Below are 13614 nucleotides of genomic sequence, written 5' to 3' on the forward strand. Positions count from 1 at the left end.
AAAGTTTTAGAGCTGGGCTATAAAACTTTCCTACAACATGATCCGATCGGACTTTGTCTGATTGTGTATAGAGAATTCCGATCGGACAAAGTGCCACGCATGCTCAGATCAAATTCCTAGACCAAAGCTATTGGCTACTAGCCTGAACGTAGTCCCATCGTAACGAAATAACGTCATCACGTTACGTATGATCGGATTTTCCGACAACTTTGTCCGACCGTGTGTATGCAACACAAGTTTCGGACAAAATCCGTTGGACAAAATCTGACGGATTTTGTTGTCAGAATGCCTGACCGTGTGTACAAGGGCTATCAGTGTCTGGTTACAGCTTGTCCTATGAGGCTGCCTGATCACTGACCCTCTGTCTGGACAGTGCTGATCGGCCCTGTGCTGATCACATGCACCCTCCCAAAACAAAAAGCAAAAGCTTTCTAGCAATACACATCAAACTGAGCATGTGCAGAGTGCCTCCTAGGGCTCTGTTCTATCAGCAGATGGATTGGGGACCGTAAAAAAAGGGCAGGATCAGAGAAGACAGTACCAAACACACAATGCACGGGATTAACTCCTAAGTTCCACGGTGAGTATAACAAGCATGCTTTACTGCATATACATACTTATTTTACTGTTGTGGGTTTAGTAACACTTTAAGTTGACCCTGCGATGACAGGTCTACTTTAAAGTGAAGATGAGATAAACAATAGATCAGCTAACTTCCAATTTAGATAACTTTATTTTGGCATCAAGCACAAACCAGATGAGGAACTGTGTTACTTTAGAGGGTGGGCACCCCTACCGTGTAAGAAATATTATAAAATGCTCAGATAAATGATATCTGGGAAGAATCTGCAGCCAAATGCCTCCCTTGCCCATAATTCTGCTGTACAATGTTTCTAAGGAGTTTCAACAAGTGTGCAGGTCAAAGAATACCTAACAAAATGTTTTTTTTGGTTTTGGACAGAGTGGAGATGGATTACAACACCTGTCAGTTTTTATTGCTGTCTGTGCCCCGTTAGGGAGGTTCACCCTCTCTATTTGTCCTGTTTACCATTATCATTGAAAGGAAAATCACAAATGTTGTGTTTTCCCAGAAGTAGAAGAAGACATAATAGAGGGAGAATCTTCTAATGGGGACACTAGATCTGGTGACCTGGGAGTCCCCAAGAGATCCCCTTAATTTTCAGGGATTTCCTCTCACTTCCTGTTTTGGCTATGGGACACAGATGGCAAAAAATAAACTAACAGTAATAACCCTTACTCTATCCAAAATGAAAAAAAAACAAGTATTGCCTTTAGTTCTACTTTAAGAAACGCAAGGTTCGTCCCAATTTTGAATGCAAAGATTTATATGCTCCCCTGGAACAAAACACTGTTTTCTTATCAATAAAGCATTGTATGTAAATACGAGCTGTGTTTATATACTTACCATGTCAGGATGGGGAGGACTGGAGCAACATGGAGGAACCTGTAAGATTCATATAAAAATAAAGTGACTTGACAAATGATCGAAATTCAAATCGTATTATATATGAAGAACAAAGACGTGACAAAGCCTAGCCATTCTGTAACATACACATATCCTAATTGCATTATATACTAGTCACACAGAAAACAAGTAAACACAATATTGCTTATTTTAAATAAAAAAAAGACACACCAAGCTTTACTACTGAAAATGAAGACAGTGGCAGGTTTTTCTGGCCACTAATCATGTAAATCTACCAGTAAAGCGAGTCATGTTTCTAGGAAAATAATCATTGTGAGGTGAAAATGTTTCCAGTGCCATGCGGGAGTCCTGTAAACAAGACACAAAAGAGCTTTATCCACATATGAAGTCTCTCTAATAGTAGGTGTTCACCTTCACAGGTCTTTGGTCTATATTTAGCTGAGAACCCTCCACCCATGAAATAGACAGAGGGCCTATTCATAATGACCCTGTAAAATTATGACTGACGTCCAAAGGACTAAAAAGACTTCATAGTTCTAAGCACACATAGTACAGGGATGTTTCAAATAGCCATGTGTGTATAATGAGACCCAAACCATAAGTCAGGCTATAAATCCCCCACTACATATGCTGTAATTAGGATAACTCTGAAGACGATGGTCAGGTACCACAGCCAGCATAAAGTGGGGTGCTGGGGTGCATGTGATTCACTTATTTCCTCCTTCTGAACCTTGGTTAGTTTATGGATGTTAAATTATATATAAAGCCAAAACAGATTTAGTTTTGGATACTGTGGGGACGGTGAATATCCAAAAAAAAAAAAAAAAGAAATTGCTGCTCGCGCGCATTGAGCTACAGTCAGTGTAAAACATAGACTCCAAAGTCCACAATAAAGATGTGCCAAGATAAATGCAGTTGTCCCTTGAAACTGTCCAACAAGGGCTTCCAAGAAATCTGTGCCAAAAACACATGGCCACCTTTCTCAAATGTCATCTCAATGTTTCCCATTTGAGAAACTAGGCCATGCCGTCGAAACACATCAAGTGATCGGGCAATTTGCATGCTCTTCTGATTCCCTCCACTACAGGGAGACCATCCTGGGCTTTCATTACCTGAATTTGGCGCTCGTCTCTTGTTGGCGATCGTAGGCGGGGCATGTGAACTGCGTGTGTCTCTCTCTCCCTGGACTACTATCTCTTTCGGATCATCTACATGTGAGGCTGGCAGGTTGTTACAGTTCCCCCACTGGGTTCTGATGGTAAAAGCTAGGTCTCACACTGTACACGTGTTTCTCCTGCCAACGCTTGGGTGAAGTCATCTATAGATGGGTTGCCATAGATCCAGAGTTTTTGATGGACATATTCAGGATGCATTTTCTTTTTGAACCATGTGAATGCAATCTTATTGTGTGTGTTTATGTCTGCTTAATTAAAGGTTTATTGTGCTAGGTTGTGCTTCCCTCTCTTTTGTGCCACTGTGGATAATCACCTTTTTTATTTGTCTAAGTGTATAAGTGATCATTGTTACTGGGGCAGTAAGTAAGGGTAAATAAAATAAAACGTAACTGATGTATGCTGGGTAGGCGTATGTCCTACTGTGCAGGTGTAAATATGTCACACTTACCAACTAGAGTGCTTTCTCCATCAATGTGATTTCTGCGATGTCCCGCTATGGTTTGGATGCTGCTGAAATCTTCTGTCAGCCTTTTTCAGGTCCGATGTCTCCCGTGTTACTATTAAACCACCACTGATGATGCTACTCCTAAGCACACGCACAGGAGTTACATCATTCCCAGTACTTGACTTCATTCCTGGTATTTTACAGATCCCAGGAATAAGCCAAGGCGTACACTACCCTGCAAATGCACGTCAGCCAGTGACCACTAAATAAAAAAATAAAAAACTGCTAGAACCAAGAAGAAGCAGATTTTTGGGCAAAAAGACTTTGCATGTCTGTTCTGTCAAAAAAACTAAACCCTACTTTCTAGCATATTTTTTATTTATTTTTTTAGCTTAGTTCCACTTTAAGTTTGTCATTGGAACAGATGATGATGGGAAATCTACTAGAGAGGACACTGGATCCAGAGAAAACTGTCTAAGAGGGGATTTTTTTTTTTTTCTAATTTTATAGAGATTTACTTAAACTTCCTGCTGTGTTTCTAGAATAGGCGGTGAATGGAATCTCCCACCAAGACACACAAAAATGGCGGGTGTTTTACCTACTCCCTACTCTATGCATACTGACACATAGGGTCATATTTTCTAATTGGCAGAAAGTAGGAATTATATGGGCCCTGAACAATCGGGCTGTAAATAACATTGAATGCACCCTAATGGGAGTTTAAAGTAAACACATGCTCAGCCAATCCACAAATCTGGCAAGTACTGGCCTACATTGATGAATAACCAAAGAGAAATGCACATTACAGATGACAGATAGGGAATGACTTGGATGTTGGTCTCACCTTTCCTTCACATTTTTTATGACTTATAATCTTGCATACTGAAATACAAAAGAAACATACAGGATATTAGATAAGGCTCACAGAACATTAGAAATGCATTGCCAATCACCAACACACAACTATGATGCCTGCTGTGCTGTGACAAGTCCTCTCTCCGACTGCTGTCTGCAAAGAGCCTCACCAAACCAGCACTGTTGCCACCATTTTCACTAGAATAGGTACAAAAAACAGCAAATCTGTCATACAGAAAAACTACAACATAAGTTGTGGAAGTGAAGTGGGAGTGAGACACTTCATGATGCCTTCTATTCATTGCTGCCCTTCTACACAAGATGTAGTCCAAGTTGGCTTTGAGTAGTAATAGTCAACCCAACATACAGTGTATGGCTGTGCATGTTAAGTGAACAGGCTATCATGTGGGGATCGTATTGTTTAGTTCTAAATGATCAGATTAGTAAGACTTGCAATATTACTTCTCCTTTAATGTCAGACTTGGAGAGCTTCAGCAAGCAGACGTAAAGTCCCATGGGTGGGTGACGGCACAAATGTTTGTAATGAATGGTTTGCCTTTTCAAAACCACTACATACTGTATATGATATGTGCTGGAGATCCCCTATTCTGAAATAAACAATTGCAATTGATCCTGACATAGCATAAACAAAAGAAGTATTTGAATCTACAAAACAAGTTTATGTGAGCCCCACTGAAGGATCATGGGCACCCTTTGTATCATCATCATCTAACCGCAGGCAATTTTCAATAGCACAGTCAATAACATAAAAATCACTTATTCTGCTCTACCCTGACCATGGGGCTTTCACGCCATAAATACTCAGGCAAATAAAGAATAGTTTGAATATTTAATTAAGACCTGTCATATATGAGCAGGTCTGATTCAGCTCCACCCTCATAATGCATTAGAAGCCTCTTGCATCTTGCTCTATTTAAAGGATATCTAAACAAACAAAAATAAATAAATTTTAGAGTATCAGTCCTTAAATGAAGTATCTGCATTCTTTTTATCTTTATTTTCACTTTGTAATCCCAAGAATAGCACACTTCCTGTCCCTGCGTGGCTACGATCGCTTCTCCAGTGTATCTATGGAGGTAGCCATGGTTGCCACCCAGGATGGACTTCAAACATGTCTGCTTTTGTTCATCTCCATAACATGAGATGTGATGGGTTTAGTTGTTTACAGAAGGAAAATGAGAAGTTGTTTTCTACCAGTGCAGGCAGTGACAAGGATCAACATGTATTTTCTGTATTTGCTAAATATGTTCTGAAAAATGAAAAGGAATGCAGCCACCACATGTAAGGACTGGTAGGCTGCAATGTATTAGATCTTGGGGCAAGCAAACTGTACTCATAATAGGCATTATGAAGGGAAGGTATTGGACAACACATATGATGTTCTACCACTGGAAGAAATGACAGATGACAGAAGTTTTCATTTGCAGCATTTAGGAACTTCAGAAGGTCATCACTGAACATTGTCTGTTTTTGTCTTTTTTGGGCATTACAAAGGGCTGATACCACATCAAAATGGGTACTTATACATGTTGCATTCAAAAATGCATGTGTCCTCATAATACACATGACGACATAACAACATTGGTTTTATTTTCATCTACCTGGATTTTAACTTTAAACTGAAATTCCAGCTTAACACCGACTACTCTTAAAACTATCCCCCCAACACTTATGCTTACTAACCTGTGTAAGAAAGATGTATATACTTACCTATTTTCAGCCCGCTCTGGTCCAGCCCCCCCTGCGGTTTTAGGGGAGAGAAGGGAGTGTCGACAATGGATGAGATGTTGAAGCCTATGGGTGACGTCACAGTTCCAGGGTTTACTAGCTCTTTTTGCAGCACTTTCTCCTCCTCCCTGCAGCGCTGTTGGCTGTCACAGGAGATTACATGACTGGGCAGGAGTGGTCTGAAAATAGATATCTTTCTTAGGCCCCTGTCACACAGGCTGAACTCCACTTAACTCCGGTTTTCTCAGCAGGGGATCTATCCGCTGATCACTTGTTGAACAGAACAGAGCACAGCAGGTGGATGACAGGTCTATGTCCACTCAATTTATTAAGAGCGGACACGGACACAGCCTGCTCTGCTTTATGGGCAGTCAGATGTAAACAGACCAGCTGTCTGGTTACACTGCCCTCCGATCCAATCTGCCCAACAGATCCCCTTCCATTTGTTTTTGCCAGATTGGATCGGGAGGTATGCTGGTGTAAACGGACACAAGTCGTTTACATAAGCCATCCCATAGAGGAGAATGGAGGGTACTGAAAAATGGATAGGTGGACTTCTCGTGTGAAAAGGGTCATACACAGGCTATCATTAGGGTTAAGCTGGAATTTCACTTTAAGTTTGGACTTAAGGTAGTATCATATCTTAAGTGTCCCCACACACTCAGAGCGCTGCTTACCTGAGTGGTCAGTCAGCATGCCCAAGTACTGTCATGTGGGGGAGTGCCTACACCTACGCAACCATTACCTTTCCGAAAGCTGATATGTTTGTAGAGTTTATGGGAGACTGCAGTTGAGAATAAAGTAGATGATATTATAAAGGTAGAAGCAGCAAATTTTGGTGGCCGGTGTACAGTTCTCATGTTACCATATCTCAAATGGAAATAGTATTTGTTTTCTTTAGTTCAGTATTATGGCATGTACACACGACCAGACTTTCCAGCAGACTAGGTCCGACTGTCTTCCAGACGGACTTTTGACAGACTTCCTATGGACTTTGCGAACCAATGGACTTGGACACACACAATCACACCAAAGTCCGATGGATTTGACCATGATGACACATGACCGGACCAGAATAAGGAAGTTCATAGCCAGTAGCTGCCCTAGTGTCGGTTTTCTTCCGTCAGACTAGCATACAGACGAATAGATTTTTCGGACAGACTCGAGTCCGTCTAAAAGATTTGAAACATGTTCTAAATCTAAAGTCCGTCTGATTTTTCGACAGCAAAGGTCCAATGAAGCCCACACACGGTTGAATTGTCCGACGGATTAATTCCATTGGACCTTTGCTGTCGAAAAGTCCGGCCGTGTGTACACGGCATTAGAAAACTATAATTGAAGCCAGTCACAATAAGTTTACAATTGTCAACTGTATGTATGAGAAAGTCAGTCAACAGGCTGCAAATAATCCTGCTTTATCCAAAGCCTAGTATTAAGCCACCCTCAACTAGGCGTCCCAGCTAAATGCAGTTTAATGAGGATTCTGAAAGCTCCTCTCTTATGGTTTACAGGAAAAGCCATCACATCACTGTGACTCACAGCTCTATGTGACATTGTGACATTCACTGTAATGTGAACTCCCTGGTCACATCATCGACCACTGAGGTTTTGTGTTCACAGACAACGTAATTGTGACCTCATGGGCTAAATTGTGTGCCAAAAAAAAAAAACGACAAAGTCTTTCTATGACCTGCAGTTTGTGAAGTGTTGAAGCTGGGAAAGCTGATAATCCACAAGACCACATTGGGATATCAGATATTTTTTTGGCCAATTTTCTTTAGTTTAGATAACGGATAATATTATTTATAGACATAATGCCTCGGGTCCATCAGTATTCAGCTAACAGTTGCCTTCATACATGTACATGACATGCTAGGTTTGGTTTAACTCCTGGGAGTATACAGCACTCATGTATTCCAGGGGTATAGTGAAGAAACTGCAAAGTGATAGACATGGTATCTCTATTGTATAGTAATGTCCCTATCTACCCTTACATTGGATAAAGCTAAGATTGAAAGCATGCTACTTTGTAGTAGATATTGTAAAAAAAAAAAAAAAATTGTAACTAACTGAAACTAAGATTTATTTAAAGTTTTCTACTTTCAGCTAACCTGTTGGAAATGTCCTTTATTGTGGTTGCAAATGTGGCAGCTTATAAGCCACTGATAACTGCAGAAGTGACAGAACCTGGTCTCGGAAACCCACCGATTTTCAGGCAGTGTTGCATCAATGCAGCCAAGCCTTGAGATTCTATATAAAATTTTTTTTTTTTTTAAATCGCTGTATTTCCAAGACTAGGTGAACATGACTGTCACACTGGTAAACCCAGATGTGCCTCACAAATCTAAAGGGGTATCTGTGCTGCAATATCCCTTTAATCTCTTATGTGCCAACAATTAAGGCATCCATCACTAAGTGGACTGGATTTTGGATAGAGTAAAGGAGGGTTATAACCCTTGCCAGTTTATTTTTTCTGCCATCTGCGTCCTATTGAGGAGATTTCCCTTCACTTCCTGTCCCATAGCCAAAAAGGAAGTGAGAGGAAATCCCTCTAAAATGAGAAGTGAGGTAATCCAAGTGTGCCACCAATGTCACCAGAACTAGGGGTGTCCCTAGTGGAAGATTTCCCCTCTATTAGAGTTCTGATGTCAACCCAAAATTGGGGACTTTCTTTCATTTTTACTTTTGATGATAACGGTACACAGGACACAGGATAAATGAAGAGGGTGAATCTCCCTAATGGATGCACAGACAGCAAAAAGAACGGACAGGTGTTCTAATCCCTCTCCACTCTATCCAAAAAAAAAAAAAATTATCTTTAGTTATACTTTAACAATGGACAGAACCTTAAAGGGTAAGTACACATGTTTGGACATTCCAACAACAAAACCGTGGATTTTTGTTCGAAGGATGTTGGCTACACACGGTCACACAAATGTTGGCCAACAATTACGAACATGGGAACGTGGTGACATACAAGACGCACGATGAGCCGAGAAAAAGAAAATTCAATAGCCAGTGCGGCTCCTTCTGCTTGATTCCGAGCAAGCGTAGAATTTTTGTGCGTCGGACTTGTGTGCACATGATCGGAAACTCCGACAACAAACTTTTGTTGTTTTGAGAACCTGCTAGCCAACATTTGTTGCCGGAAAGTCCGACAACAAATGTTCGATGGAGCATACACAGGGTCGGACTTTCAGCCAACAAGCTCATATCTAACATCTGTTGTCGGAAAATCTGATCGTGTGTACGGGGCATTACACAGGTCCCCTTACTCACCCCCCCCCCCCCCCCCGGTCCCGCTGACCTGGACCACATCAATCTCCAGGTTCTAAGCCCCGGTAGATCCATGCCAGGAGTCCAGGGCTCAGAAATACTCTGAGCTGAATGTCCAAAACGTCCCTCGTCAGGAGGAACATTTTGGAGCATTCAAATTGGTCAACGCACTCACATGGGCGGAGCCGACCAATCAGCAGCCGCATAGCCCATCCTGTCAGCTATGGAGAAGGCGTGTGGATGCAGAAAGGATTTCTAAGCCCCAGACTCCTGGCGCAGGTATACTGGGCTTAGAACTGGAAATTGCTGCAGTCTAGGTCAGCGGGTCTAGGTCTAGGACATGTTCTCATTTACATAGCACAAAGCATAAAAAAATACTTCAAACTGCTGCTTATCTAATCACAGTCTTTTCTGGCAACTCCCACACTGAGAAATCCTACTTTAACCCTTTCATGCCTTAAGCTTTGTACACACGTGGACTTTTGTCTGAAGGGCGTTGGCCCAAACTTGTCTTGTATACACACGGCACACAATTGTTGGCCAACAATTACGAACGCAGCGACGTACTGCATGGTTTTTCAGCTCTTTAGCGCCAACCTTTGGGCTCCTTCTGATAATTTTGTGTTAGTAGAAGTTTGGTGAGTATTGATTCGCAATTTTCATTTTGCGCTTTTCATTTTGCACCTTTCATTTCGTGCTTTTCATTTTGTTTATGAATGGCCGTTCGTCAACCAGACATGTTGCGAAATCAGAGGCGATAATGTGTTTTTTATTACTGGCCTTGGAGTTTTTGCTTTGACTATTTTTTGGTTGAATAATGATTTGATTTGGTATATTTTCTATATTTTTGGATGCATAGAATGCACTTTTTGGTTAAGTTCTATGGGCAGATAGCATGTCTAATTTTCTTTGTTTTCTATTTTTAATGCACAATAAAAAAAAACATAGTTGTATCTTTGATCTTAAAAACTACAGGATAATGGTGTTGTGGTAACTTGGACAAAAAAAATAATAATATCATTCTTGATATCACTAGAAACAAAAAAGCCTTTGAAAATTCGTTTGCAATAACTCCATCAGTATCACCAGCAAAGCAGCTTCATTATTATCCCATTAAAGAAGAGAATCTGCCACGTCACAAATGTTGATTCCCCATTACGAACTCTACTTAAGACCGACTGCTTCTGGCTCGTCCTTGCTTCCGAGCATGTGTGTTTGTACTTTGGACTTTTGTCGGACGGACTTGTGTACACACGCTCAGAAAATCTGACAACATGTATTTTTCTGCGGAAAATTTTAAAATCTGCTATCCCACATTTGTCCGTGGAAAATCCAATAATTGTTCGATGGAGCATACACACAGTCAGATTTTGCGCCAACAGCCTGTCATCACACATTTCCCGTCAGAAAATCCGATCGTGGGTACGAGGCTTAAGCCTATTTCTGACATTTATTGCTTACAAGTTAAAATCCTTATTTTTTGCTAGAAAATTACTTAGAACCCCCAAACATTAAATATATTTTTTAACAGAGACCCTAGAGATTACAATGGAGATCTTTGCAATATTTTATGTTACACTATATTTTCCTCAGCAGTCTTTCAAATGCATTTTTTTGGGGAAAAAAGACACTTTCATGAATTAAAAAATTTTTTTTTCATAATGTGAAAGACGATGTTACACCGATTAAATAGATACCTAACATGTCATGCTTTGAAAATGCGCACACTCATGGAATGGCGACAAACTACAGTACCTAAAAATTTTCATAGGTAACGCTTTAAAAAAATGAAACAGTTACCAGGTTAGAGTTACAGAGGATTTCTTTTACTAGAATTATTGCTCTCACGCTAATGATTGTGGTGATACCTCACATGTGTGATTTGAACACTGTTCACATTTGCGGGCGTGACTTACGTATGCGTTCTTTTTGCTGTGGGAGCACAGCGTCATCACAATAATGGAGTCTGGATCCATCAGGTCCCTGGACCGACACCCGGCTCAGCCTCTCAGTAAGCCGGGAAATACTTCACATTTAAGTGAATGGGGTTGCACCACGAACCAAATGCTGGACTCGTGGTTGTGGTTTGGTATTCCAAATAAAAAAACAGATTGACCGTCAAAAATTTTTAAAAAGCATTCAGGCTACAGTAGAATCGCCTGCTGAATGGCTTTCAGCCGCTATTGTACCATTCTCTGGAAAGCCATACACCACAGATTACATTTCAGAGACCAACACAGATGTACATAAGCCCTTATGTCGAGTACACACGAACTGACTTTTCAGCGTAAAAGGTCCGATGGAATCATTTCATCGGAAATTCCGATCATGTGTGGGCTTCATCTGACTTTTTTCTTCAAAAAATCTGACGGACCTAGAAATAGAACATGTTTTAAATATTTCCGACGGAATCAATTCCTATTGGGAAAACGCAAATATGACGCAAGGGCAGGTATTGGATACTGGCTATTGAACTTCCTTTTCTAGTCCCGTCGTACGTCATCACGTTCGAAATGAACAGACTTTGGTGTGATCGTGTGTAGGCAAGTCCGTTCGGTCGGAACTCCGTCAGAAAGACCGCCAGAGTTTATTCTGACGGAAATTCCGGTTGTGTGTAAGTGGCGTTACTCTTAACTTAACTTGTTCAGAAATGCTTGCAGTCAGCCACGACACCTACTTTTAAGAAACATTGCAAATGTAAAAAATACTTAAAATAAGAAAACTGTTTAGGTATGGTGTGTGAATGGAAACCTATAACAAAAGTCTAGTAGGGTTTTCTAATTGGCTGCAAAAGTGGAATACTTTTAGTCTTAGTCTTAGTCCAGACTTTTAGTCTGCTGCCACCAGGGTACTCCAGTCAGCAACCACCTCCCAAAAGGCACAAACAACAGAAAAAAGTTGACCATGTGGCACCACCTAAAAGTTAAGTGTTATTGTGAATTAAAAGCATCCATAGCAGTAGCTAGAAAAGCTTTGGTGTGTGGACAAACTAGCCAATACAAGTAGACCTCACTTGAAAATTCGAACTTGCTTCAAAAAAGAAAAGAATAACAAATTAAACTAGTATACACACTCGACATTTGTTTTTGCCCCCCCCCCCCCCCAAAAAAGGGTTCCTCTAAAGTAGTTTTGACTTCATATTATGTGGTTAGTTCACACAATTACAATGCTTTGTGATGTACACTGACCACTAGCACTACATTATGACTAATGCCGCGTACACATGATCGGAATATCGGCCAGCAAAAGATGAGAGCTTTTCAATGCAACCATGTGTATGTTCCATTGGAATTCAGCTGGCCGAATTCTAAATTCCCGTCAGCAAAAACTTGAGAGCATGTTCGGAATATGATCGGAAATTCAGAGTGTTTGTATGCAATTCCGACGCGTAAAAACTCCCGCATGCTCAGATTCAACTACGAGACGGAAGCTATTGGCTACTGGGTATTGAGCTTCCTTTTTCTAGTCCCATTGTACGTATTGTACGTCACCGCGTTCTTGACAGTCGGAATTTGGTGTGGCCGTGTGTAGGAAAGACAGCCTGAGCGGAATTCCATTAGAAATCCAGTCGGGAAAACCATCAGATCTTTTTACGACCATAATTACGATCGTGTGTACGCGGCATTAGAAAAAATGTAAAAAATTATGTAACGCCCCAGAGACTGGGATTTAGAACTGTTCTCATTTACTGTACACAGCATTCCAAATAATACAGATAAATAAAAACACGTGGTGCAATATATGATTTTCCAATTCAGCCTTGCATTCTACATGTTTGACCTTGAGTGACCACCCCATATGTCAGACATCTCCTTAAGAGCTGCAGCATATGTCTTGGCTAGAAAATGATCCAAAATGAATGCATACACAGAATTAAATCACATCGAAGCAGAAACAAAGCAATATGTATTTTATTTGCACTTCAATGTAATCGGATTATAGCAACTTTGCCAAGGACCAATCACAAGAATTAAAAAAAAAACGATCAGATAAGTATGTCGTTCCCTAGCATGTTAGCACTAAAATGAAGCTTCTGTTTGGAGATTCTATACATATACGGCACCATTGACCAATACATATTAGATAGGGCAACAGTTAAAGTGTAATTCCAGTCAAAACCAAACTAAAATCTACTCCTAACCCCATTCTAAGCCTATTCTATCTACCCTGTAAAAGGAAAGAAGTCAATATTTAAAGGGGTTGTAAACCCTCAAGGTTTTTCACCCAAATGTATTCTATGCATTAAGGTTAAAAAAACTCCTGTGATGCAGCAGCCCCCCAGAGCCCCCCTTTTACTTACCTGAACCTGGTTTTTCCAGCGACGGGGAAGAGCACAATAGCTCCAGCTGGTGTCTCGGGTCCTAATGGGATAGATTGATAGCAGCGCAGCCATTGGTGCTGCTGTCAATCACATCCAATGATGCGGGAGCCGGGGGCAGGGCCGAGTCCCACTGTCTGCCTGTGAATCAAGAGCGCCGCTGAGGGACCCCAGAAGAGGAGGATCGGGCCCACTCTGTGCAAAACCAACTGCACAAAGGAGGTAAGTATGACAAGACTTTAGATATCCTTTAAGCCCCTTTCACACTGGGGCGGTGGGTGCTTTCACCCCCGCTATCCGCTGAGAAAGGCCCAGAAAGGGTTAAAACCACGTGATAAGCGCTGCTTCC

The 13614-nt window shown here is 41.1% G+C and overlaps 1 protein-coding gene across 4 annotated transcripts in view; it reads right to left on the bottom strand.

Moving 5' to 3' along the window:
• TNS2 (tensin 2) overlaps positions 1-13614 on the bottom strand; it is a 275183-nt gene that overhangs the window by 109817 nt on the left and 151752 nt on the right. For all 4 annotated transcript variants that reach the window (XM_077483895.1, XM_077483898.1, XM_077483897.1 and 1 more), the window contains exons 3-4: positions 3912-3949; positions 1427-1465 (exon numbers count right to left, since the gene is read on the bottom strand). In XM_077483895.1, coding sequence (XP_077340021.1) covers positions 1427-1465; positions 3912-3949 — 77 coding nt within the window. The remainder of the gene's footprint in view (positions 1-1426; positions 1466-3911; positions 3950-13614) is intronic.

This window comes from Lithobates pipiens, unplaced genomic scaffold, assembly GCF_037356315.1.
Source record: "Lithobates pipiens isolate NorthernLeopardFrog02 unplaced genomic scaffold, aLitPip1_a1.2 Scaffold_16, whole genome shotgun sequence".
NCBI classification, from domain to species: domain Eukaryota; kingdom Metazoa; phylum Chordata; class Amphibia; order Anura; family Ranidae; genus Lithobates; species Lithobates pipiens.